At 48.0% G+C, this 26,344-nt stretch overlaps 1 protein-coding gene across 1 annotated transcript; it reads left to right on the forward strand.

Moving 5' to 3' along the window:
• The first annotated feature begins 5,707 nt into the window (after positions 1-5,707).
• Rasgef1c (RasGEF domain family member 1C) lies at positions 5,708-25,787 on the forward strand. Its single transcript, XM_027427653.2, has 13 exons — positions 5,708-5,884; positions 6,023-6,145; positions 7,300-7,437; positions 9,239-9,439; positions 9,973-10,047; positions 13,881-13,970; positions 15,727-15,829; positions 16,605-16,684; positions 16,767-16,862; positions 17,849-17,944; positions 22,124-22,247; positions 25,154-25,226; positions 25,763-25,787. The coding sequence occupies exons 1-13, from the start codon at positions 5,708-5,710 to the stop codon at positions 25,785-25,787; spliced, it is 1,401 nt and encodes a 466-aa protein (XP_027283454.1).
• Positions 25,788-26,344: the final 557 nt, after the last annotated feature.

Consider the following 26,344-nt stretch of genomic DNA (forward strand, 5'->3'; position numbering starts at 1 on the left):
AGTACAGCCAGGGCTAGATAGAGAGAGACACCCTGTCTCAAACCAAATTTAAAAAGTATGGTGATTGTGAAGTAGAAAAACTGCACTTTGCTGTGGTTTGGGAGATCAGTTAAGTGGGACAGCTCTTTAAAGGGTTAGTGCCCTTTGACCCAGTACCTCTTCTCAAAGTAAAGTTTAGGAAATAATTGTCAACATGGCTGAGGGTGGGTAATAGAACATGGAGAAGCCAAAGCCAGCTTTCCCCTCTTTGGAGAACTTTATTTTTCAGCTACCAGCCTGCTGTGGGGCTTGGTGCTCTCCATTTGCAACAGATTTCCTGCAGGTACCCTGAGCTCTCCAAAACCACTGCTTCCGAGAGCGAGGAGACAGCAGGCTCAGTCAGTGGGAGCAAGGGCCATCTGGAGCCCCAAATAAGTCAGCCCAGTGCTCCTCTCCCAGCCAGTCCTACCACCAGCCTCCTGTGGATGAAGCCAGGTGAATTCTCAACCTGGAAAAGCCTCAGGCCTAGCAGGGGCCACAGAATCCTTCAGGCTACAGCGAACAGTGGGGAGTCCTTCAGGCAGAATGAGACATGAACACACCCAGTTTTTGCCAAGGCAGAAGAGGGGAACCCTAGAGTTTGTAGGGGCTAGGCAAGATCAGGAAAGCTAGAAATGAGATGGCATGGTCATTGCCCATATTCTATCATAGAGTAGCCTCCCCCAGCCACCCACAATGTCCCTGTGCAAGTGGAGGGTCAGGGCTGGGCACTGGAGTCTTTCCCTGGGCTGCATGCAGTAGGCCACACTCAGGCATCCTCAGTCCTGGAAGACTGGGCTGTATTGGGGAGTCCTCCTATTAGGGTGGTCCTTCCTCAGCTCCCAGACTCTGAGCCCTGCTAAATATTTAAGCTGTCTGTGTGTCTGTCCCACCTCACAGGACCAAGGACGGGAGCTTGGCCCGTAGTTGGGAGCCCAGGGATCCCAGGAAGTCCACTAGTCTCCTGTTGGTGACTTTGTCCACTCGCTTACCACTTAGGGCCTAGGTTGGCTACTGTGACATGAGAGCATCTAATAAAAGAAGATCACCCTTTAAGGATGTGGTGACCAGGAACGACACAGAGTTTGTTTCTTACTGAAACCTCTGGAGGTCAGAGCCCCGCAGGACACAGGTTGTTCCTTGTTCCTGAAGAAGCAGCCTAGCAGAGTAGCAGACTTGCCAATGCCCTGTGTTGGCTGAGATCCTGAACACCTGCCTCTAGATACCTGCCCACACAGCAGGCTGGCTCCAGGTTCTGAGAGAAAGCTGGGACTCAAGCCTCTTCCCGGAACTTCCAAAAGCCCTGAGGAGAAAGAAGTACAATTGAATGGAGCCAGTTCTAAAGAAGTAGAAATGATGGTCATAATGCCACAAGCAACTGTATGCCAACAAATTGAATTACCTAGATGAAGCAGATGGAAATTCCTAGAAACACAAATGTTACAACGTCTGAATTACAAATAAATGAAGATTTGAAAAAGCCCTGAGACTAGTTAGGGGATTGAGTTAGTGTTCAAAAGCTACCAGCAGAGAAAACCCCCAGACTTGGTGGCTTCACAGTCAAATATGTGAAGAAAAACTAGTATCAATCTTTTCAAACTTTTACCAATAATCAAAAGGGAGAAGTACTTCCTAGCTCACTCTATAGGACAAGTATTTGGTCTGATGTAGAAATCCTATAATAAAAGAAAATTCAAGGACAATATTTCTTTAGGAACAGTGATGCAAAAGTCCTCAATAATAACCAAACAGTGAAACCAGATTTAGCAGTGCATTAAAAAGGATTATACAACAGGACTAAATGGGAGCTGCAGATGGAATGCAAGAATGGTTCAACTGCAAATTGATGGAGTACGAATTTACAAGAGACACACATGCACAGTCATCTCAATGCAGAACAGGAGTTGCCAAAGCTGAACAACTATCCATGACAAAAATGAGGCAGCCTCAACACAGTAAGCAAAATCTACATGGGGATGGAGGTCTGGCAGCTTTTCTGCAAGTGTGAAAAGTAAGGGGACCCTTGCCAGTACAAACCACGGAGTCGACTTAGCCGTGTAAGCCTTGGCTTGGGCACTTCACTTATGAGCCAGGTTATAGCCCAAGCACACACCTTTCTTTCCTAAGCCCCTCCCTTGTGATTATTTTCTTGGAATGTGTTGCCAAGGATTTTATTAGTGTGAAAGGACAATATGAAACCAAATCTTGGTCCAATTCAAAAGCACCGACATCATGTACTCCTCATCCCTTTGCCCCAGCAGTGTTCAAAGGGTTTCCCCAGCATGCCCATTAGTACTGATTAATGTATAAGTCTCATCTATTTCATGGTCTGTGCTAGTTAGTGTTGGCTGGCAAAAGGTTCCAGGATCACTTGTGATTATCCTGGTTAGATTAGCCTCTATCCATGCCTGTGAGGGGTTATTTTAATTAGGTTAAGATGAGAAGGCTTACCCGAAAAGTGACTAGCATCTTCTCTGGGCTCTGGTTCTGGGTTACAAAAAAAAAGAAGGCTGGGTTGCTTACCCACCTTTATTACTGTCTGCTTTGTTGCAATGGATACAATGTGGCCAGATGCCTCCAGCTCCAGCCACCGCGGTTTCCCTGACATGATGAACCGTGAGACAGAATAAACCCTTTCTCCCCTAAGCTGTGTTTCCTGGGGTATTTTTAACACAGCAAAGATACAAGTAACTTATACACAGTCTTACTCTAGTTTGGATCTTGATGTTCCTCCAGAAGCCTGTGCATCAAAACTTGGTTCCCAGGATAGTGCTATTGACAGGTGGTAGACCTTAAGAGGTGTAACATAGTGAGAGCTCTCCAGGTCACTGAAGTCATGCACCTGAAGGGGACTATGGCAGCTGAACTCTTCCTCTTTATCTCTCTCACTTTCCAGCCATGAGGCCAGTGGTTTTATTTTGTTTTGTTTTGTTTTGTTTTGTTTTGTTTTGTACTAAGTACCCTATCATGGTGTTTCCCCTGGCCCAAAGCAATTAGGCCATCCAGACACTGAAATAAACCATTTATCTTGATACATTGACTATTTCAGGTATTTGTTACTGTGCTGTGAAGCCCAATGATGCATCATAAAATGGAAACCTCCTAGAATCACACTGTGCCTGTATCCAGTTCACACACTAAGCCTCATGCCACCAAAAAATGCCAAGAGAGAAACTCAAACAGTTGAGAAAGAGACAGAGACAAAGACAGGGAAAGGGACAGCCAGCGAGAGCATAACTGAGTGCTGTACCCATGGAACCCCAAAGAGGGCATTGAATTTCTTGGAGCTGTAGTTACAGGCAGTTGTGAGTCACAAGAGAAATATATGCTCTTAACTGCTGATCCGTCTCCCCAGACTAGCTTTTGTCTTTTTGTAACTGGCTTCTGTTCTTAGCTCAACGTCCTCAGTGTTTCTGCATTCTGTAAGACCCATCACAATTTTCTCCCCCTTTAAGGCAAAATAATAATTCATCATATATACCTAGTACATTTTGTTTATCCATTCATCCATTGATGAACATTTAGGCTGCTTCATCATTGGCTTTAAAGAATTACTCTTGGACATATAAACAGTGAATAAGATAGTTTTAAAAATTAAAATAAAATATTTTTAGCAAAAAAAAAAAAAAAAAGAAACAAACCCTTTGGCTTGCCACAGAAAGACTTCCCAGATGTGTTGTTAATGAAAAGAACCCAGAACGGGACAGTGTGGGGGATATGCAATTTTGTGTGTGCATAATAAAAAAGGGGGAAATATATGCTTATATTGTCTTTGTGTGAAGAAGCTAGAAGGGCAATAGGTAAAACTAATCAAAAAGTCATTCATACGTATAGGAAAGGACATGTGGGGCCAGGGCCTGGGGCCTCCATATGCTTCCTGGAAGGCTTATGTTTCCACACATGGATGTGTGATGTTCCCATAGCCCTGGGCTCTCCCTCATCCCCTTCTCTGTCACTTAGGACCTGACATTTGGCCCCTGCCACCTAAGCAAAGCTTCCATAATCACCCCAGCCTTCACCTACATTGGCCCCATGCCAGGCATGTGTAGTTGGTTTTTCTGTCCCAACTGCCTGCTCCCAAATAACCAACACAAAGATTTAAGATTACTTATAAATTCTCAGTCAATAGCTCAGGCTCGTTACTAACTTAACCCATTTCTATTAATCTATGTGTTGTCCTGAGGTTCATGGCTTTTACCTCTATCCAATTCTGTGTGTCTGACTTGTTCTCTGTCTGGTTGGCAACTCCTCTGACTCTGCCCTTCCTCATCCCATCATTCTCAGTTTGGTTTTCCTGCTTAACTTTATCCTGTTCAGCTATTGGCCAATCAGCTTGTTTATTAATCTAATCATAGTGACATGTATTCACACAGTGTACAGAAGGATTATTCCATGACAGACATGTTTTTCCACAGGTTGGTTCCTGCCTTCAGGTTTCAGTGCAATGACCTCCCCAACCTCCTACTTGCAGCCTGTCCCCTCTCAGGTCATCCCTGTGGGACACTCCTTCAACTCCTAGTGTAAACTTGGTGATCTAGCCACCTACCCTCATGGACCCAGCATCAAATACCTGATGCTAAGCCAGGTCCCAAGGTATTCTGGAAGCTTCCCTGATTCTCATGAAGTACCTCTCTATGGTTCCTTCCGCCATGTGGCAGACTGCTGCCCTGTCCCATGGAGAATTAGTGTCACCTCCATGCTGTCAATGGCCCGTCTCAGAGGAAATTAGACTGGGGTCCAGGAGAGGCTGCAGGATGAAGAGGTGGCAGACATCACACAGGAGAGAGGGGACCTTTTAAGATCACACACTTCAGCCTGTGGCTCAGGCAGAGCATCCAGGGGCTCCCGCACTGTTCTTGGAATGTGTCTGCTTTCAGTCAGACCTGATAGTGCAGGCCTGTGATCTCAGCTACTTAGTAGGCTAAGGCATAGGGATCATAAGTTCAAGGCCTGCCTGGACTACCGAGTGCATACAAAGCCAGCTTGGGCAACTTAGAAGGTCCTGTCCCAAAATGAAAAGTAGCAAAGGGGTTGGGGATGTTAGCTCAGTGGTAGAGCCCTTAGGTAGTATGCACAAGAATTCACTCCCAGCTCTCTCTCCCCAAAAAGAGTGTGCCTACTTTCCCAGATCCTCATAGTGACAAGATGAACTCAACGACATGGATCTTACAGTCCCCAAAGTCCAGTCAATATGACTCCAGGGGAAAGAGCTAGGATTGTTCCTGAACCCCTAGTCTGGATCAGAGGGGTCATTCCTGAGCCAACCTTTGTGGCCAGTAGCTGGGGGAGTATGGTGACTATTGAGGACTTGAAAAAACAACTTTTCCTGTGCAAGGTGGCTCGCCCCTGAAGTGCTGGCACTGGATGAATCTCAAACAGGAGGGCTGCTGGGAGTTACAGGCCAGCCTGAATTATAAAGATGAAAACTGGAGGGAGAACCAACTCTATGGAGAGGTTTTCCAGGAAGAGAAGGTTCTGGAGAAACAGACACTAAAGAAGAGGTGGTTCCTGGGGGAAGAATTGAGGGGCTATAAGAAAATGCAGAGTGGATGCTGGGCTGTGAAATAAGGGACACTGGCAGCCGCACATGATGTACTCACTGAACTAAAGTGGACGGTGAGAAGCAGAGTCCTCCAGCCTGGAGCCCAGCTCAGCTTACCCCAACTGTTTCGTGCCATTGCAGGCAGGCATGCCCCGGACACTGAGTGCCTCCGACATGGTCACCCCGGGCAGCCTCAGCCCACCTCCCACAGAATCCACAGAAGGCGAGCAGGCTGGACAACCCCTCCTAGACGGAGCGCCATCTTCAGCCTCGCTGGACACTCTGATTCAGCACCTAGTGCCCACAGCCGATTACTACCCAGAGGTAGGTGAGCCACCTGGTGGGGGCAGGGGGCAGGAGTGAGCATGGGACAGCTGACAGGAACGGCCTTGTGCCTGGGGAGTTGGGGCCGGCTGGTGACACACTCTGTGCCCTGATGAGCTTGTGTGGTATCCTCACTAGAAAGCCTACATCTTCACCTTCCTGCTGAGCTCTCGTCTCTTCATCGAGCCCCGGGAGCTCCTGGCTCGGGTGTGCCACCTGTGCATAGAGCAGCAACAGCTGGACAAGCCGGTGCTGGACAAGGTGAGGAGCTGGGCAGACCAGGAGGCCCCTGAGTGCATCTGTATCCCAGGGCATGACCTTGCAGTGTCAGCCTCTCTGGGAGGCGGTGATTGCTCTGCCCTCCGGAAAAGGAGCCTATTAAGCTACTCGAGGCCCAGGACCTGCAAGGATAAGGCACCCTTATACCTGTGCCATTTTCCAAAGTCCAGTGAGATCATATTAAAGCCAGACCCGGGTCCCTAGAGCCTAGTCTGTAGGGACCTTACCACCTGTGGCCTGGGATGGCTCCATGCCTCTGCTGGGCTTCCATCCAGTTGCATTCTGTTTCTGTATGAGAAGGATGGTTTGTCCATGCCATGGCTCCTCAGACCCTTCCCTTCTCCCTGGCCTGATCCTGTGCGTTTTCTATACCTGTGTCAATCAGGTTTCTGGATACTGTGGCAGAAACCCAACTTCATCTGGCCCAAGAAAAGGGACATGGCTGACTCGTGTAAATTGCCTTCTCTTTGAGGGGCCCAGATCACAGTACTAGGACATGGACTTCCTCACTTGGATGCTCTGCCCTGATTTCACCTGGGACTAAGGCCTCCCCTGTATGGTGGTCGGGGGCAGGGGGCCTCCTTTGCAGGGAGACCTTCTAATCTTTCAGTCACACGGAAAGACCTTTAAAGGTAAAAGGTTGAGATTTCACTGGCCTAGCTCCAGGTCCTATGCTCATCTGTGCACCAGTCATTACACATGAGGAATTAGAATGCTAGAATCTGATTGGCCAGCACTCATACAGTTCCATCCCTGTGCTGAGACCGCTGGGCCTGAGCCTCTGAGAAAACAGAGGGAGCCCCATGGGAAAATTAAGATAGCCTAACCCTCGGAAACAGAGGTGTCAGGGATGCTGTAGATGGCAGAAATGAGATGGATCTGGCCTCAAGATGTGTGCCTGCCTCACTTCTGTCCCCTGTGTGAGCAGGGACAAGTCAGGACCTCCCCACCCTTCCTGTATTCTGTTGTCCTCTCCCTGCTGCAGGTACAGATAGCCTGAGCTCTTACCATAACTACTGCAAGAGCCCATGGTATGATCCAGATGGGCAGAGCATACTCAATGAGAGGCTCATGCAGCTCTGAGAACTCCTCGCTACACCCCTCTAAGTGGCTTCTGCTTCTGCTTTGCTTTGCAGGCTCGAGTCCGGAAGTTCGGTGCCAAATTGCTCCAGTTGTTGGCTGAGTGGACTGAAACCTTCCCACGGGACTTCGAAGAGGAGTCTACCATTGGACACCTAACAGACGTGGTGGGCCGCATTGCCCCATGTGACGAGGTGGGCCAGCCAGGGCGGACATCACTTCCCCTTCCTGTATCTTCTTGTCCAGGTCTTGAGCCAGTTTCCAACCTCCTCTGGGCTCCTCTCTCCCCACACTGCATAGCACAACCCCTCAATGAGCCCTCTGGAGCCCATGGAGGAACAAGGCCCTGCATAGCTGGGAGGGAATCCAAGGCCCTGTTTAGGCCCAGTATCTCTACCTCTCCCTTTTGTCCCAGAAATGGTAATTAGGTGATGAATAAGACCCACCAGTGGGCTCAGATGGACTGGTGGCCAGGCAGTGGCTCTCTGACCCACTAAGCCACCTGCAAAGTCCCATATTCAGGGACATGTGCTACAGAGGCCTCCTGCCCACTGCCCTGCTCCCCATGCAGAGTCAATCTGGCAGTCAGTGCTCATGGCCAAGGACCTATAATTTGGGGCAGGAGAAGGGCTCCACAGATGAACCACAAGAGCAACTAGGAGAGCAGGTTCCCCCAACTGCCTACTGCTGCTCTGCCAGCTCCCGGGATAGCTCCTCTACTCATGAGGAATGGAGTCATCTCTAGGGGTGACATTTGCCACAGGCTAACACACTCAGGGGTGTGTTCTGGATTACTGGCCAAAACTCTTAGGATATATATATATATATATATATATATATATATATATATATATATTCATTCTTGGGATATATGGGTGTCTCAATAAACCCAGGAAGGCCGATGGCATCTCTCATTAGAAGTAGTGTCTCAGGGCTGACATGACTCAGTGGTGAAGAGCAGAAGGATGGGAGTTCAGTTTCCAGTGTCTACACCAAGCAGTTCACACCTTACCTGTAATTCAAACTCTAGGGGACTGCAGCCCTGTACTGGCCTGAGGGCACCTGCACTGAAGTGTACACACCCACACACAAACACACATGCATCTAATTATTTTTTTAATTTTAAAAATCCTTTCTTTTCTTTCTTTTATTTTCCTTTCCTTTTCTTTTTTTAGAAATGGGGTCTCCAAAGGAGAGATGATGGATTTTCCCTTGCAGGTGGAAGAGGGTGCCCCTACAGGAACCTCGTGTCCCTGCTCCCAGCTCAGGGCATAATCCAAAGCAGGCTGAGGAGATCTGAGCTCGGTGTGGAGTGGGCTTGTCCTTGCCCCATTCACAGAGTGCATGCTGCATGCCCAGAGCTGGGATCTCATGACAGAGATGGCACATTGTGCTCCATGCAGCATCGTTCTAGCTGGGCCCCTATAAGAGAAGTCACACTGAAGAAGGGAGCACTGCCAGGCACTAAGGCAGAAGAGTGAGGCTGGTCAGGAAGGCTTTGTAGCTGGGCTCCAGGGCCAGGATGGCCCCCACTGGAGCCAGTAAGAGGCCAGTCCTCAGGCAGGGCCTGTTCCTTGCTTTTCCTTCCTCCTCTTCTTCCCTGGCTGGCCTTCCCCACTCCACCCTGGAGCCCAGACAGCTGGTGCACATCAGCCAGAGATGTTCTACCCAAATTATTTCTCAATTCACACCCATAACCCTGAAGCCTTCTCCCCAACTAGCTTTCACTTTGGCCCCAACTGCCACATGTCCAATGTAGGGTCCTTTTTCAGGATGAAACAGGTCCCAGGATGTTTGCTGGTACTTGGCCTTGTCCAAAGAAGCACACGCGAGCGAGTGAGCGAGCGCGTGCGCGCGCACACACACACACACACACCAACATATGCATGAACACACACACATGCATGCATGCACGCACAGGAGCCTGCAGCAAGGGTTGAGTTTGGGGTGTGGGTATTCAGATCTGAGCACCTTCTCCCCTCGCCTCTGCCCTAGACCTACGGGAACAGAATGCATCAGCTCCTGCAGGCTCTGCACCAGAAACTGGCATCACTTGGCCAGGGGCCAGAAGGCTTGGTAGGAGCAGACAAGCCCATCTCATACAGGACCAAGCCACCGGCCTCCATCCACAGGGAGCTCCTAGGTGTCTGCAGCGACCCCTACACGCTGGCCCAGCAACTGACCCATGTGGAGCTGGTGAGTGGGACCCAGGGAAGGGAGCAATTACAGACAGCCAACACTGCCAGTCTTTCCCGACCTCGGGCTAGCCCAGGGATCCAGGTCCAGTGCCCAGGGCATTCTTGAACCTGGGACAGGAGGTCTAGAGGTGCCAGCATAAGAGTCTAGGCTGAGGACAGAGGAATTGGGTTCAAACTCTCATTAAGATGCTGTTCACTGTGTGCTCTTCTCAGGCCCAAGGAACTTTCCGTTTGGGCCCTACATGCATAGGTAGGGGGTGAGTTGGGGGGAGGGAGACTGCCCTCCCCAGCTTTCTAGAACTGCAGCTAAGCCCTCTCTCCTTCATGCAGGTAAAAGAGAATGAGCTGACCTCGCCCCAAACACATAGGACTCTATGTAGGTGCAGAGTCCAAAGGGCCCCAAGAGAGGCAAGAGAGGGAAGTGGCAACTTCCTGCCACACTTTTACCCCTGATGGCACTCTTGCTGCCTCCCAGCATGTGTCCCTCCCCACACATCCCTCTTTTCCGACTCTTCTCCCTTCCCCATGCAGGAGCGATTAAGACACATTGGACCTGAGGAGTTTGTCCAGGCTTTTGTGAACAAGGACTCTCTGTCGGACACAAAGGTAAAAGGTGCTTGGAAAGGCTGAGACAACAGTGGCCTCCACCCAGTGGTGGCCACATGGGAAGTGGAGCGGTGATATGGATGGATCTCACGGGCTGGGGGAGCCTCGATGATGCCCAGAACGGAATGGAGGGCCCCTGACCACTGCACCCTGGTCTTTTCAGATGGCAACAGCACTGAGTCCCAGGGAGTCCAGGGGATTGACTGGACGTACCCCATCAGATCACTCATCCAGCCAGGGTGCAGGCGTGGTCGGGAAGTCTGCTGTCACCTTGAGTCAGGCTTCAATCCTGGATAGAGATTGGATACAGGGTGCATCCTGTATGGCCTGGGACCTGCGGGTCCTTCCCTGTGCTTTTTGGAGGGCGCTTGTGCCCTCCAGCGGCCACTGAGGGAAGTGCCGGCTGTTGCCCCATGCTTGAAAAGATTGGGCAAGTTGAGGCCACACTAGGATTTAGAGCTACGGCTTCTTGATCATAGAGAGGCCCAACCACTAGAGTAGGGTGTCTAACCAAAGGGCTAGAGCCAGTCAGAGCTGGAAGCATCCTCTATTTATGGCTCCACCTAACAAAAAGAGTGAAAATTAAGTGCTGTAGTGTGTGACTGCCTCTCTTGTCTCTGAGAGAGCAAGGATCATAAGCTAGACGTAGTATGGTTTTGGAAGGAAAGCAGGGCTCTTGTATGCTGTTGGTAGAGATCACATGACTTTATGTAGCCGTATGTCCTCAAGCTGGGAATGGAAGGTCAAGGGCAGAGGACTTCCCTCCATGCAGGAAACCCTAGGTTCTAGTCAGTGCCAATCTCCTGGGGTGGGGGGGGGATGTCACAGGTATGTAGTTGAGAATGTGAAATTCTTGTGAGATACTTGTCCATATTCTTGTTAGATACTGCAAGTGATAATTTTTAAACACTCATTGTAACATGAGACCTAAAAATGTATCAGTGAGTTTTCCACACACAGTGACATCCGCTGAACTGTCACACACCTTGGATATGTGATTATTGGCCACTTTAAAAAAGCCTGGAGACACTGAATGAAGCAGATCTCTCCACTGCTGGGGAGAGGGAAATCCATGAAAACCCTGAGGCTGTCAAGCACACAGAGGTGGAAAGGGGTTTTATAAGTTGCAATTTTCTCTTGCAAGCTTGAACTTCATCATTGGCAACAAATGCTGTGAATTGTTTTCTTGGAGGAGGCAAGCTTTTCACTCATTATCAAGGCACAATCAGCCAAATGCTGGTCTGAATAATGAGTTTCCCTGTCATTCAAGCCAAAATAATATTCAGTGAAAACCAGCAGTCCGTTCAGCTTGAGGCCATTCAGGTGCGGACAGTAATTTTTTATATTAATTTTGTAACTGACAGCACTGAATAGAACTTTCTTTTAGGTATTAGGGATTGAACCTAGAACCTTGTGCATGCTAGGCAAGTGTTCTACCACTGAGCCATCACATGAGTGCTGGGAGCCTCTAGCAAATGCTCTTAACCACTGAGCCATCCCTCCAGCCCCTGAAACAGTATTTGTTTTATTTCTGTGGCAGCCATAAAATAGAAACCCCTCAGGTATAGGAGGGACAAGACTAGTGGACAGGCCTTCCTCTCTCACTGTAAGTCTCTGATGCTAAGATCGTTACTTAAGGGGGGACACGCCCGGCCCAGTTTTGCTTACAGCACCAGCTTGCACCCCTGCTACAACATCAAGCAGGAGAGTTGAGAGAAGACAGCCTTCTTTTCCTGATTTTAGAAGGAACACTTTTAGCAGCCCATACCTGAGCATGTTTGCTGTTAGGTTATTTCTTCAGGCATCAGAAAGGTGCCTTCCTTCTTGGTTTGTCAAGAGGTCCCTCATGCATGGTTGTTAAGTTTTGTTGATTTCTTTCTCCAGCTCTATTACCCTGCACGGACTGAAGGCATTAGAGGTAGCCTCAGATGCACTGGTATGCATTAGCATCACATTAAGGAAAAGAACCTAGCACTTCCTCTTGGAGGACTTTGACCAAGAGCGAGCCCAAATCTGAATTCTCCACTCCTCTCCATGTGTCTCCTGTTTCTGTGTAGCTTATGGTTTCTGGCCTGTCTGTAGTCTGTCTGTCTGTAATCTTTCTGTCTATAGTCTGTCTGTCAGATGAGTCTGGTTCCATGCCTGCCTTCATGAGGCTTTGGGAATCTGTCCCTAACAAAGGGCTCTGTTCTCCTTTATTAAACAGTGCAGAAGGCATCACATGAGGAAAGACTGAGGGACACTACAGAAACCTCTAACAGTTTCACAAGGGATGAACCTGCCCATTTCAGCTGACCCAGATAACAAACAGTTCTGCAAACAGACTGTCTCCATGCTGTTTTCAGCATTTGTGGAAAATAGTTATTGTAAAAGGTCTCTTTTGCCTCATTCACTATTTCCAGCAAATGATTTTCATAGCACACATACAAACATGCATGCATTGCTCTGGGCCAGGGGCATGGACGAATACATAATTTAAGATTAAAGCTATGCATTAGCTTAGGCTGCAAAATCTGATTGTGGGAAATCTAAGCAAGTACGGATGTTGTTAACACTGTTCTCTTAGAGGCAGGTTGAACAAACAGTCAGAGTACACAGCAGAGTACCAGTCCCTCTTCAGGGACCTCAAGGCATATTATACCTTGGCTGTAAGGTCCAACAAAAGTTCCCGGCTCTGAGATGTAGGAGATATTCTCATAGCAATGCATCACCACAGAACTCATATGTTGCTTCTCCTCTAAACGGTGAGGGGATTGTTTTTGTTTTTTTTTTTTATCAATGTTGAATCCACCTTACATTTATGAAATGAGCAGAACTGGGATAAGATAAACCTTCATCTCTTCCATGCATCCCTGGGTCCTGTGTGCTGTTCTGTTTAGAGTCTCTGCTACTGTTAAGCAGTAGACTGATCTGTTACTTTTCTTCCTGACACTATTTTTGGCTACTCTTTCTCTTTTCTCTGTTATGCACAAGGCCCTGGGTTTCATGCCAGCACCACAGAAAAGAAATATTTATCTGTATGGGTATCTAATCTATCTACCTACTTGTCTATCTCTCATCTGTCTGTCTGTCCATCTGCTGCCTGCCTGTCTGTTTGTCTTAGTCTGTATATGTCACAGATAAATGAAGGCTATCTAGCACATATTTTTTTCTGTAGGACACACCATAACCTTTGTGTGCTTAGGAATAAAAATATATCACTCCAGTATTATTCTTGGAATCCTTTCAAAACCCTGAAACTATTCTCCAAAGAAAACACAAAAATAAAAGAGACACTAAACAAAGGATCCTTGCTCAAAGAAACAAGACATAATAGCTTCATTTAGTCCAGTCTTCACTGGAAACACTTATATAAGTTGAGTGGTTCAAATATTTTGCCCTTCTGTCCCTGCACACCAAAGGATAGGACAGTAATGCAAGTTATTGGAACTGCAAAAAAAATTAAGCAGTAGACTAATTTGCAGATACAGAATCTATGGATAATAAATATTGATAGTGTATGCATCAGTAAATTTTGAGTTACAGCCTCGTTAATTCATGTATTTGTACTTCATCTGGTGCTGTGGACAGAACTACGGACTTCCATATTGCAGTCTATTGCTGAACTTTATACCCCAGTCCTCCTCTTTGTCTTCTCCCCTGCACTGTAATGGTGGGGATGAGCCCAGGGCCACCAGCCTGTAGGAAGGAGACCAGGAAAATACACAAGGGGTCATTGTGTTTCTGGCCAACTCTGAGAATGTCACAGTGTCTGGGTTCTCTATGATGACTGTGATCTGATTCTGAACTCTAAAATCTTACCAACAAGGAGACTCAGACTATGTCTTTTCTAGCCCCGCTTCAGTGACAAGACTAACAACGTAGAGGCCTACGTGAAGTGGTTCAACAGACTGTGCTATCTCGTAGCGACAGAAATATGCATGGTGAGTAGCCGGTTTGGCCCTGCCTGCCAGCCAGAGGCTACCTGGGGGCTGGAAGGATGTACTGAATCCCAACCTCCCAAGTCCAAAGTATGGCTGGACCACCATGCCAGACCAGGCTCACCTCTCCCCTCCAGTGAATGTCCCCTGTAGGTAGATCTCAGGGTGGCTCCACCAGCCAAGGCTGCAGAGGAAGTCAAGCCATTTGCTGAGGAGGGTGGGCAGCCCATTGTGTGCCTCAGTCTGGGCCTATCTGAACTGGAAAATAGCACATTAAAAGTCCAGGCCAACAATGAGATTAAAAATAAATCTATTCCTAAGTCCTTTCTTTCATTTAACATCAAGCCCCTATTGCTTTTTACTAGAGTCTTGAGTGTAATCTAAAGCTCTGCTGTTGTTAGTGCTGTTAGTAAATGACATTTGGAGGAGAAAAGCAGGTTATTGCTACAGGTGCCACTGTATCTATTAGCCTTGCTTTGAATATGTTTATTCAATGTTCTGGAGGATATGAAGGATTTCACCCAAACCATCAGTCTCCAGTGCACTTTTTATCTGTCATTTTCTGGAAATAGAAAATGATGGACCATAATTCGTAAAAAAACTGAATTGCAAAGCAAATCCAGGCCAGTGGCTGCTTCTTCAGCAGGAAGTTCTGGCATCCTGGTGTTAGACACACCGGGCATGGTCTGCTTGTCATCTTCTTTTCTTTTATACCAACAGCACTGTCCTCTAAGGTGAAGCACAACCGGACCTGACTGGTCCAATTGGGCCCATTGGGTACAAGCAGTGAGACAGAGATCAAGGGTCAGTGCTCATTAGGGGTCGGCCCCTGAGAGAGGAACAGGGCGGTCAAGCATGTGCTAAGGGAGAAACTGCCCTGTGGTGTCCATAGTGGGGTGAAATGTCAGCCTTTATCTAAACCTCACCTGACTGTCACTGTCATCAGTAAGTGTTGCCATTTGAAGGACAGGACTAGACCTTAGGTGGGCAGCTCTGCAGCAGAGACCTGTCCTTGGAGGGCCTTTGGTGGCACATCTACAGAGGTGTCACAGTATACTATGGTGGCTAGAGAGACTACTGTTGTATTGACAGGCAAGCAGGATCCACCTGAGTTGTACTGGCCTGGCTCCGTTCCCATAGTCACATTACTGGATCAGCAGATAAGCCAGGGTTTACCAGGGTTTACCTGTGTGGAGGCTGGACAGAGCACAAGTAGTCAACAGGAACCCACCTGGGATAGCCCAGGGGGAAGGACAGTTTGATTCTAACCCACCAGAAAGGTAGAGTCCCAAGCACTTGTCCCCCAGGGTAACTTTTCAAAGTGGCATGGTTTTCTGACAGAAAGCGGGGAGGGGGGTGGGGGGGGGCAGCACACAGAGCGAGGACCCAGGCTTGGTGTATGGCCCTCTCTGAGGAGAGAGCAAGTTCCGTGATGGGAGGAAAGGAAATGGCAGTACTTCTGCCTTTTAGGGGAAAAGCCTTGAGGGGGAACCATCCCCAAGAGGCCTCACTGGCCCTCAGGTGCTGCAGGGGTGCTTGTACCCCCACAGGAACATCACTGGGTCACATCTGCCCTCCACACTTGTGATGTGTGTGTGTGTGTGTACTGGCTCTTCTGCAAAGTGTCCCAAGACTCGGGGCCTTGGACTTCTCAGCTGTGAAATGGGCTTTAAAGGGACAGGAGGAGGCTGGTTGAATGGAGTGTTTGGGCATGGGGGGGGGACACATGTCCACTGAAGCTCTGATGTTCTGCCCCCAGCCAGCCAAGAAGAAGCAGAGAGCACAGGTGATCGAGTTCTTCATTGATGTGGCCCGAGAGTGCTTCAATATCGGCAACTTCAACTCCCTCATGGCTATTATCTGTGAGTGACTTTGCCCAGGCCTGGAATACCCTGTGTGAGGACCACCAGAGAGGTTAAAGTGGGCACAGCTGGCAGGTGGTGTGTATGCTAAGGGTCTTCTCTGCAATGGGTGGCTGTGGGCTAGGTGGCCAGTAAACCATATCCCTGCCCCACAGGCTGATGGAGGTGCTCCATTTAGACACAAGAGAGAAATACACCATGGGGCAGAGTTCAAGTGGAGGGGTTTTTATTAGGGGAAGGGGATTATAAAAAGGGAAGGGGAGGAGGGAGACTGGTCTCTGGGGACAGGAACAGTGGGAGAGGGGAAAGAGAAGCAGGGGGTTGAGGGGAGGAACAGACAGAGGGAGAGAAAGGGAGGAGGATAGGTGGTGGGCAGGGCCCTTTTGAAAGGGAACAGAGTGACTAGGCAAAGGTGGTGCTCTTAGTGGCTGCAGCTGAGGGTGTATTCTGTCAGATCTCCAAGGGCAGGCCAGTACAAGTGCCTAAACACTAATACAAGGTCAGTCCCTGAGGGGTGCATTTGAAGAGTCTGACAGTGTGCACCCAGAGACAGGGAGAATGAGGAGACCAAAATGGGTACTGATGATGCCATGGTGGGCTCACATGGTTGGGACAGGGTCAGAGTTACATGATCACCTCAGCACAACGTACACCAGCACCTACCCTCCCAGCTACCCTCAGTCACAGCCAGAGCACATTGAGACCTCTGCCTATGAGAACAAAGGGGGCCGACCAGGCTAGAGGAGCCCTCCCAACTCTATATACCTTCTTCCAGCTGGCATGAACATGAGCCCTGTCTCCAGGCTGAAGAAGACTTGGGCCAAAGTGAAAACAGCCAAGTTCTTCATCCTAGAGGTAAACAGGGCTGCTGCTTCAGGGGGTGTGTCCAGCTGGCCCCTGAAGATAGCTACCCAAATGCCTCCCTGTCTCCTTCCAGCACCAAATGGACCCAACGGGGAATTTCTGCAACTATAGAACAGCCCTGCGTGGGGCGGCTCACCGCTCACTGACTGCTCATAGCAGCAGAGAGAAGGTAAGGAAGAGACCGTCAAGGTCAGAAGGGTCAGCCTTGTTAGCTCCTCCCTTCTCCAGACTACATTATCTCAGGCAGGCAGTATCATGTATTGATTAATCAGCTTTCTGTCACTGTAACCAAATAGCCTACACAACCAACTTATAAAGAGGAAAGGTTTGGCTTTGGCCAATAGTTTCAGCCATTTCAGTCCATGACTGGTTGACTTTGTTGCTGTGGGCCTTTTATGGGAAAGACAAGATAAAAATTAAATTGCTCATTTGATGGTAGGGGAGCCAAAAAGAGGAGAAAGAACCCAGAGTCTCATAGTCCCTTCAAAGACATGTCCCCAGTATCTTTTGCTAACTAAACCCAACCTCCTAATGTTTCCACAGCCTCCCACAAACACCTTCCTGGGAAGCAAACCATAGTCCTATGGGCCTTTGGAAAACACAGGATCCAAACTGTAGCAGTCAGGAACCTGAGCCACCCAATCAGCTGGCCCAATCTCTGCCTGCCCCAGCCCAGGCGCCAGAATGTTACAAAGCCAGCCAGGCAGGCAGGAACCTCTCTCCACTGCCCTCCCCTTAACTCTGATAAGCTTCAGCATTCCCATCTGCCAGTTTGGAAGACTGAGTCTCAGAGAGGGTTCTTCACTATCCGATTATACTGTAAGGCTGTGGCAGAGCCAGGTGTCAAACCCCATCTTGCACAGCTGTGACTATCATGGCCTTGTTACAATTCATCAACTGCTTCTCTGTTCCCAGGACACAGGTGGGGCTGTGTTTTAGCCGCAGAGATACTGGCTCACAGCTCAGGAGTTGCTGTGAACTATTTAGAAACTAGGCTGGACTCTGATTGGAGAAGTCACTTGCAACATTAGATCTTTGCATGATTCTTTTCCCATCCATGCTGAGGCTGGGTGACCATGGGGCAGGCGGACAAAAGCCACCTTCTAGCTGCTGGGGGCTGTGCTTTTAAGTTGATCGACACCCTCTCCCTTCTAGATTGTCATCCCCTTCTTCAGCCTGCTCATCAAGGACATCTACTTCCTCAATGAGGGCTGTGCCAACCGCCTTCCCAATGGGCATGTCAACTTTGAGGTGGGTCTGAAGGCCTTCAGTGATACCAGCAAGTGAGACAAGCAGCTAAAAGTTCCTGGCACAAACAAACAGGCAGCTAGTGAGATGCCTCAGTGAAGTGCTTGTGATACCCTTTACTGAGGACCTGAGTTCCATCCCCCGGAACCCACGTAAAGAAAAGCTGAGTTTGTTGGCACGAGTTCATAATCCTAGACCTGGAAGGAGGACAAAGGTGGATCTCTGGTGCTCTCTGGCCAGTCAGCCTAGCCTAATTGGCTACTTCTAAGCCAGTGAGAGTCTATCTTATAAAGCAAGCTGGACAGTACCTGGGGTTGTCCTCTGGCCTCTACTTGCCCACATGCACCTGTAGCCATACAAACACAAACACACACACAGAGACAAAAGTTGCCAGCATGGGACTGCTAGCCCCTGGATAGCTAGATTAATGAGGGATCCCGGGAAGGCAGAGTGCAACAGTTTATAGCCATCTCTGAGTGGGATTATCTGGGTCCCCCTATCATCAACCAGAGGGGGAGGCTGAGGCTCAGGCACATGCCATCCAGCACTCCATGCTAAAATGTTATTCTCAGCACAGGGAGCAGCAGCATCTTGATCCTTGAAGAGCTTCAGGCTGGAGAAAGCCAGCCCTGTAGACCTATGATGACAGTCAGCAAGGTGCTCCAAGGGCCCCACACAAACGCGTAGTGCATGGGAACCAGGGCAGTTCCCCAAAGGAGGGTCCCTGGACAGCAGGATGAGGTTGTGAAGCAGAAACCACACAGGAAAGAAGCAAAGAGCTGCTGTGTCAGCTCACCGGTCTCATCGAATGCCCCCTCCTCCAGGAAGTCCCCATCACCTCTCAGGCAAGAAAGCTCCCACCTGCTGGGGTCCTCAGCAGGCAGGGCATCTGACCCACTCAGAGAACTGGAGTTCCTGAATGTCTCAGAAGAGCCCACCCACGTACCTGTGTGGCTGGTGGGCTCTGCAGACAGAGCATGGCATGAAGTAGTAGGACCTTCCGATCTGTGGGAAGAAAGAGGCTCTTGTCTTGCAGGAGGGCCAGCAAGTGACCCTCAGTGGTCACCTGGTGCTCACTCAGCCTTCAGCTCCAAGAAGCATAAATCCTGGACCTGTCACTTGCTCTATATTAATGGGTCTCAACCTGTGGGTTGTGACTCCTTTGGGGGTCAAATGTACCTTACCTAGGGGTTGCCTAAGACCATCAGAAAACTCAGATATTTAAATTACAATTCTTTTGTTTTGTTTTTTGAGACAGGGGTTCTCTATATAGCTCTGGCTGTCCTGGAGCTTGCTCTGTAGACCAGGCTGACCTCCAACTCACAGTAATCTGCCTCCTTCTGCCTTGGAGGCTGTCACAAACTCTGTGAGTGTGCCCTATCCCTGTGAACCACAGCACAAGCCTGACCTCTCGGGCCTATAGCTGGTGTCTGCACAACCTCATGTGACTCACAGGCCTGGTTGTCCCAAAGCTGACAGTGCCAGGTGACTGTCCAACCCAGCATGTGGTCCAAGGCTCTTGTCTAGAGGTCACATAGATGAGGCCTGGGATAGGATTTTTCTCTTCGTGATACTGAAATACACCTAGGAACTGGGACTCCATCATTTCCTCTTTTTGAATTGGTCCCTAGAGTCAGAGCTGGGGAAGACTATGAAACACGCACTCATGTGTCCACACACTGCCAGAGCAGGTGGGGCAGGGGCTAGACCTGCTACTAGGACTGATTGAGGGATGACACAGGGCAGGCTCCCCAACACAGGCATGGCTTTGGCCTATGTCCTATTTTCTTTGCTATTTCTGACAAAAACAAAGGAGAAAGGGTTTCTTTTGGCTTATAGTTCCAAAGGGATGAGAGTTCACTGTCTAAGGGAAGGCGTGGAGGTTGGAGCAGGAAGCTAACTACCACTTTGCATCTGCACTGCAGAAGTGGAGTCCAGACAGCAGCAAGTAGGGCCAGGCTGTAAACCATCAAAGCCCACCCTCAGGTCAGGGACCTCCTTCCCCCAGCAAATCTCCACCTCCCAAAGGTCCCATAACCTTCCAACAGCGCCACCAACTGGGGAAGAAGTGGAGTGCATTTCACAGTCAAACCACAGCCGGCTGCTATGTGTTTAAAACCCTTCTGAAAGTTAGCATACTTTGAGTATTTAAACACACATGCAGCCAGCCCTCTGCTTCCATGAGTTCTGCATTGGTGGATGGAAAATATTTCTTATTTACATCTGTACTGAAGGAGTACAGACTGTTTCGCTTGTCACCGTTCCCAGAACAATGCACACATAAGCCATCTGCATAGCATTCGCATCTTGTTAGGTGTGAGGAGGAACCTGGAGATGATTTAAAGTACGCAACAGGAGGTGTATCTGCTACATGGAGATAATATACTGTCTTAAAAAGGGGGCCAGGGCCTCTGTGGATTTGGGAATCTCGGTTGGGGTGAAGGGATCCTAGAACCAATTGCCTGTGCATATTAAAGATGATTTTATTTAAAAATACACTTGAAATAATTTACTTAGAGCTGTTGAGATGGCTCAGTGTATGAAGGTACTTACTGCCTGACGACCTGAATTCCATCCCGAGGATCCACACGGTAGAAGGACAGAATTGACTCCCATCAGTTGTCGTCCTCTGACCTCCACATGGGCACCAAGGTACACATATGCCTACACGTGTACATACATGAACAATATTTAAATAAAATGTCAATTCACCTGGGATGCAGAGATATCTCAGCAGTTAAGAACATGTGCTGATCTTCCACAAGCCCCCAGTTTACTTCCCAGTATCCATGTTGCTCACAAATGCCTGTGACTCCAGCTCCAGGGGTTCCAACACCCTCTCTAGCCTCTGTGGGCACCTGGACTCTCTCTCTCTCTCTCTCTCTCTCTCTCTCTCTCTCTCTCTCTCTGTCTCTCTCTCTCCCTCTCTCTCTCTTGCATTCTCTCTCTCTATATATATATATGTATATATATGTATATATAGTGCTTTATTTAAATAGATTTACTGAACTATATTTACATCATCCTGTAAGTCAACGAGTGTCACTTTCCCAAAAGAAAAACACAAAAAAGAAATTGAAATAAAGCTATGCACATTCTTGCTACATAAAGGCAAAGGCTGAAGTCAGTCAGGTATGGAGACACATACCTTTAGGTCAAGAACTCTGGAGGCAGAGGCAGAAGGATCTCTGTGAGTTTGAAGCCAGCCTGATGTACATAGGTAGTTCCAGGCTATCCAGAGCTACATAATAAGACACCGTTGTTGTCAGTTGGTTTTTACTCTTTGGCTCTTTTGGGGAGGGGAGACACCACCCAGCTCCCAAATAAATCACACACAGAGGCTTATTCTTACTTATGAATGCCCAGCCTTAGCTTGGGTAGTTTTTAGCCAGCTTTTCTTATCTATAATTATCTTGTCTATCTCTGGGCTTTGATCATTTTTTACTTCTGTATATCTTACTTTCTTCTCACTCCATGGATGGTAGGGTGGCTGGGTGACTGGTCCCTGACATACTCCTTTCCTTGTTCTATCTCGTTGCTTGCTCCTCTCTTCCTTGTTTCTCCTTCTATTTATACTCTCTGTCTGCCAGCCCCGCCTATCCTTGTTCCTGCCTCACAATTGGCCATTCAGCTCTTTATTAGGACCACCAGGTGTTTTAGACAGGTGCAGTAACACAGCTTCACAGAGTTAAACAAATGTAGTGTAAACAAAAGTCACACACCTTATAATATTCTACCACACAGTCTAAAAAAGTAAAAAATTACACAATTAGAATTTTTGGTATTTTTAAATAGCATCCCCATCTGATTATCAACGGGTTTTCCATTAATGAATCTTGGCATGTTCTATTCAGTTTCTGTTGCATATATGTGAAATAAACCCTGTTGAATGGGAAAAAAAGAAGTAGATCTTTTAAATTAAAAAAAAAAAGTTAGGGGCCATTGGCTGCCACACCCATTGATGGGGAGGCTGGGAGCCTGAAACGACAGGTGTCGAAGATTGCTAAGAGGGATGAAGGAAAATTGGCAAGGTGACTCTCACAGGACTCCCAGCATTCTCCCTAGGTCCTGCTGTCACCTGGGGTTCCATATTCCTTTTCAGATCCACAGGCTCACCCAAGGGTGACAAGCCAAGGCAAGCCACTTACTTTGCTCTATTTTGTGTCTCTATAAACCTGGCAGAAATTTCTGGAACTGGCCAAACAGGTTGGAGAGTTCATCACCTGGAAACAAGTGGAATGTCCTTTTGAGCAAGACCCCAGCATCACCCATTACCTGTACACTGCCCCCATCTTCAGCGAAGACGGTAAGGTAGTCCCATGGGCTCAACATTCAGGCAATAGGACTGTCCAGTGATGTTTTAGTCTTTTAGTCAGTCACCATGCAGGGACCGCAACTCTGGGCAGAGACACCTCACACTCAAACTTGCTGGTCCCAAGTAGAGCAAACAAGGTACATTCCCTTATCTAGTCAGCACCTGAGTGCCTCCTAAGGAGCACAAGACTAGGTCACAGGCTAGGACTTCAAGACCCCTGAGTACAGATTCCTTCCTGCATGCAGTGTGGTCTTCGTTGGGCATTAGTAGCCATTAGTAGCCTGTCTAACCATTAGTAGCCTGTCCATTTGCTGTGAGCATTCTATGTCACAAGCATAAGTGGACATGGTTATCTTTCCATGGTATCAGAATTCTATACAATGTGGAAGAATTAGAGTAGGGCTAGGCTCATTTCAACATCAACCTCCCCTGTTTTCCTCATTAGTAAGATGAGAGTAAAGGTAAGAACTGGGGCTCATATGAGGAAAGTGGAGCAATGGCCCAGTTATGGGTCTTTCCATGGATAGTGCATGAGTGGGAACACATGAGAGGGCAGCATGTGATACACACTGACATGAGACCAATGTCTGGAAACTATTGAACCCAAGGCCTCACACATCACCAGGCAAATGTCCTATCACTGAGCTATATCCCCAGACCTCTTTTTTATTTTGAGGCAGGGTCTCGCCAAGTTGCCTGGGATGGCTTTGAATTCATTTTGTAGCACAGGCAAACCTGACTTTGTGACCCTCCTCCCTCAGCCTCCAGAGCAGCTGGGGTTGTAGGCTATGCCACCAGGCCTGGATCATTGAATGCACAGATTTAATGGCAAAAGTTTCACTCTGCGGAGATTTGTTGGGACATAATGGTGTCGTAACAAACTGTGTCACATCCCAGGAAGCATCTGTGTAGACAAAGAGGTCTTGATTTGGGGTTTGTTTGTTTTGCTTTTTGTGGTTACCTATATTTTTGTTTTGTTTTGTTCGTTGAGGTAGGGTCTCACTGTGTAGCTCAGGTTATCCTAGAATTTATGTAGCCCAGACTAACTCCAAACTCACACTTTGCTGCCCCAGTGTTGGGATTATGGGCAGGGACCAGCATGCCCAACTGACAGAGTTTCTTGTAAAACTGAGTACTATTAACATTTTATGACCAAGGAATTGCACTCATGGGCATTGGTTTATTCTAGATGAATGATACCCATGCTCACAGAGAAACAAAACCTCATATATCAGTGTCTATCAGTTCCCTTTGTTATAACCTCAAACTGAAAACAACCCCAGTGTCTGACAGTGGGGAAATAGTTAAATGAACTGTGATACACCCCTACTTTAGACTTTTTCAGACACAAACAGGATACATGCCATTGATATGTGGCACTTCATGGATGAATCTCCAGGCTCAAAAAGAATACACACACACACACACACACACACACACACACACACACACATACACATATATATATATGTATATATATGATTTTATTTACATAACATTCTTCAAATGATTAAAATAAAGACATGGAGGACAGATTAGTGATTGTCAGAAATTAAGAAAAGAGGTGGGGAGTCTGGGATATGGACTGGTTATAGAATGCTGCCCTCTGTTCAATCTCCAACATCACAGGAAGGAAGGAAGGAAGGAAGGAAGGAAGGAAGGAAGGAAGGAAGGAAGGAAGGAAGCAGAGGTGAGGGAGATGGGGAGGGGAGGAGAGGATAAATGAGAAAGAAAGAGGGGGCAATGAAGGAGGTAGATGTGGTGCTAAAGGGCACCTTTGCCCATGGCACGTTAGTTGTTCTGGAAATGTCCTGTGTCTAAATTCTGCCAGTGTCAGTGTCCTGATTGTGGCAATACTGTACCAGGTACCTCGATTCACGATGGAATTACACCCCAGTAAACCCATCCTAATGGAAATACTGTGAGTCAGAAACACATCTCTATTAATACAAAGGAACTGGCATATTCTAAAGGATAAATAAATAGCCTTAGCTTTGGTCTTGCCTAAACTAGCTTGAGAAATCATCTATATCTTCAGCTCAGAAATTTTCACCCATAAATGACACTTAGAAATCATTATCTTAGTTACAAGTTACTTTGTATAAGGTTATGGGTAATGAATGTCATTAATGTTTTCATACATTCTTAAAGAAGGATTAAAGGATACCTAATAAAACAAACAAAAAAAGAAGCACATCTCTAGTACCCCTAGACTACGGATCATCACGGCTTGGTCCAGCCTACAGCAAACATGCTTAGGACACTTACATTACAGCACTGCACACTCATCTAACACAAAGGCAACTGTTTTTGGTTTATGTAGCTCTGGCTAGCATGAAACTTTCTATGTAGACCAGGCTGGCCTTGAATTCACAGAGATCTGACTGCCTCTTGTCTCCTGAGTGCTGGGATTAAAGGTGTGCCAACATGCCTGATCTAACATAAAACAGATTACATCACCATATGCACAATAGTCCATGTTGTTTATTGAGTAAGATACACTGTGTGTGTTTGAGTCACATGACTGATGGAGGCGTGGCTGCAGCCCACAGAGGGGAGCACACTTCTTATTGCTAGACAAGAGAAAATTCCAAATTTAATTTTCAGAATGTGTTTTCAAAAATTTCTACTATACCTTATAGCATCCTGAGTAGAAAAAAAATTGTACATTAAATCATCATTGCAGTTTTGCACATGGCTACTGCTGGGTACTGCTGGTGGAAACTGGGTTGAGGGGTCATGGGATCTCTGCATGCTGTTTCTTAAAACTGCCTATGAACAATGACCTCCAAAAGAAAAGTGTAATTCACAAACAAAAAAACAGGTCAAGTTCTGAATGAACAAAGAGTTACGGTCACCGGTGGTAATTGCATAATTTCACTTCTGTTTTGGTTTAGGCCTGTATTTGGCTTCCTATGAGAGTGAGAGCCCAGAGAACCAGACAGAAAAGGAGAGGTGGAGATCTCTAAGGTGGGTCTGTGTGCCAGGATGGGACATGCAAGGTGGGTGGAGAGAGACACCTGGGCCACTTGGAGCCAGACCAGGGCTGAGGGGTTCACAAGGTATTTGTTCATCAGTGTCCTCCCTGGGAGGAAGGAAGAGGAGCAATGCAGGACCAGAGAGATCAGAGCAGAACTCAAGGGCTATGGATATTAGAAGGAGACTGAGTCAGTGACCCCCTCATTGGGGGTCACTGCACCTCTGTGGGATGGTCAGGATGCATATCCCAGAGCCAGGAACTCCTGCTCCATGTTTTTATGCCAGAAAATAACACACATGCTCATGAACATCCCACCCTACCCCATACACACGATCTCCAGCTTGTTCAGCCTGCTAGCACAGCCAGGTAGAAGTCAGAGACAGGCAATAGGCTCAGAGGGCTGAGTCAAAAGGATCTGCCACACTCTCTCTAGCCACCTCGACTGTGCTGAGAAAGTGCCCTATGGTGGGGCCGTCTGGCCACAGGGAGGGGCTCACCTCACTCTCCTATGTGTCTGAATCTGCAGATCTTCTATTCTGGGGAAGACATGAGAAGTCCTGAGACAGAGGAGGAGGAGGAAGCAACGGAGCTGACACAGCCCATCCCAACCCTGTCACAGATGGCCCAACGGGTGGAAGTTGATGCAAAGCCTCACTACTTTGCAAACCAGACCCTGTGCCCTGGCACCTGCCACAATGGCCACATTGGCACAGGAAACCTTTTATGGTATCTCAGCCCTGGCTGACCTACAGGGCCGCCAAGAGCATGGTTGACATGCCTTGGGCAAACTTTGCCTTCATGACCAAGTGGGTCACAAACTCAATCTGTCCATTCTGGACAGGGACACAGCACTACCCCCAATGGGCTGGGTGACTGCAATCATGTGGTCTTGTTGAGTGACATGTGCGATGGAGATTAACACCACCATGTGTCACCAGGTGGCTCGGGAGCCTCTGTAACTGCAGCAGGAATCATGGTGCAACATGAGATGTGCCGGTGCCAGCTCAGAGCTCACTCTGGCCCCTGGCGTTCTGCTGATGGCCCCTGGCCTGTCCCTCCCAGTGGACTTTGTTTCTGTAGTCACCCATCTCCTTCTGCATCCTGCTGG

This window comes from Cricetulus griseus, chromosome 7, assembly GCF_003668045.3.
Source record: "Cricetulus griseus strain 17A/GY chromosome 7, alternate assembly CriGri-PICRH-1.0, whole genome shotgun sequence".
NCBI lineage: Eukaryota > Metazoa > Chordata > Mammalia > Rodentia > Cricetidae > Cricetulus > Cricetulus griseus.

Excerpts from the sequence above, each read along its gene's own strand:
- Rasgef1c (XM_027427653.2), top strand. The coding sequence starts at position 5,708 with ATGCCCCGGACACTGAGTGCCTCCGACATGGTCACCCCGGGCAGCCTC. Across the intron at positions 16,863-17,848 it reads CTCATAGCAGCAGAGAGAAG|ATTGTCATCCCCTTCTTCAG; the intron begins GTAAGGAAGAGA and ends TCTCCCTTCTAG. Across the intron at positions 25,227-25,762 it reads GAGAGGTGGAGATCTCTAAG|ATCTTCTATTCTGGGGAAGA; the intron begins GTGGGTCTGTGT and ends CTGAATCTGCAG.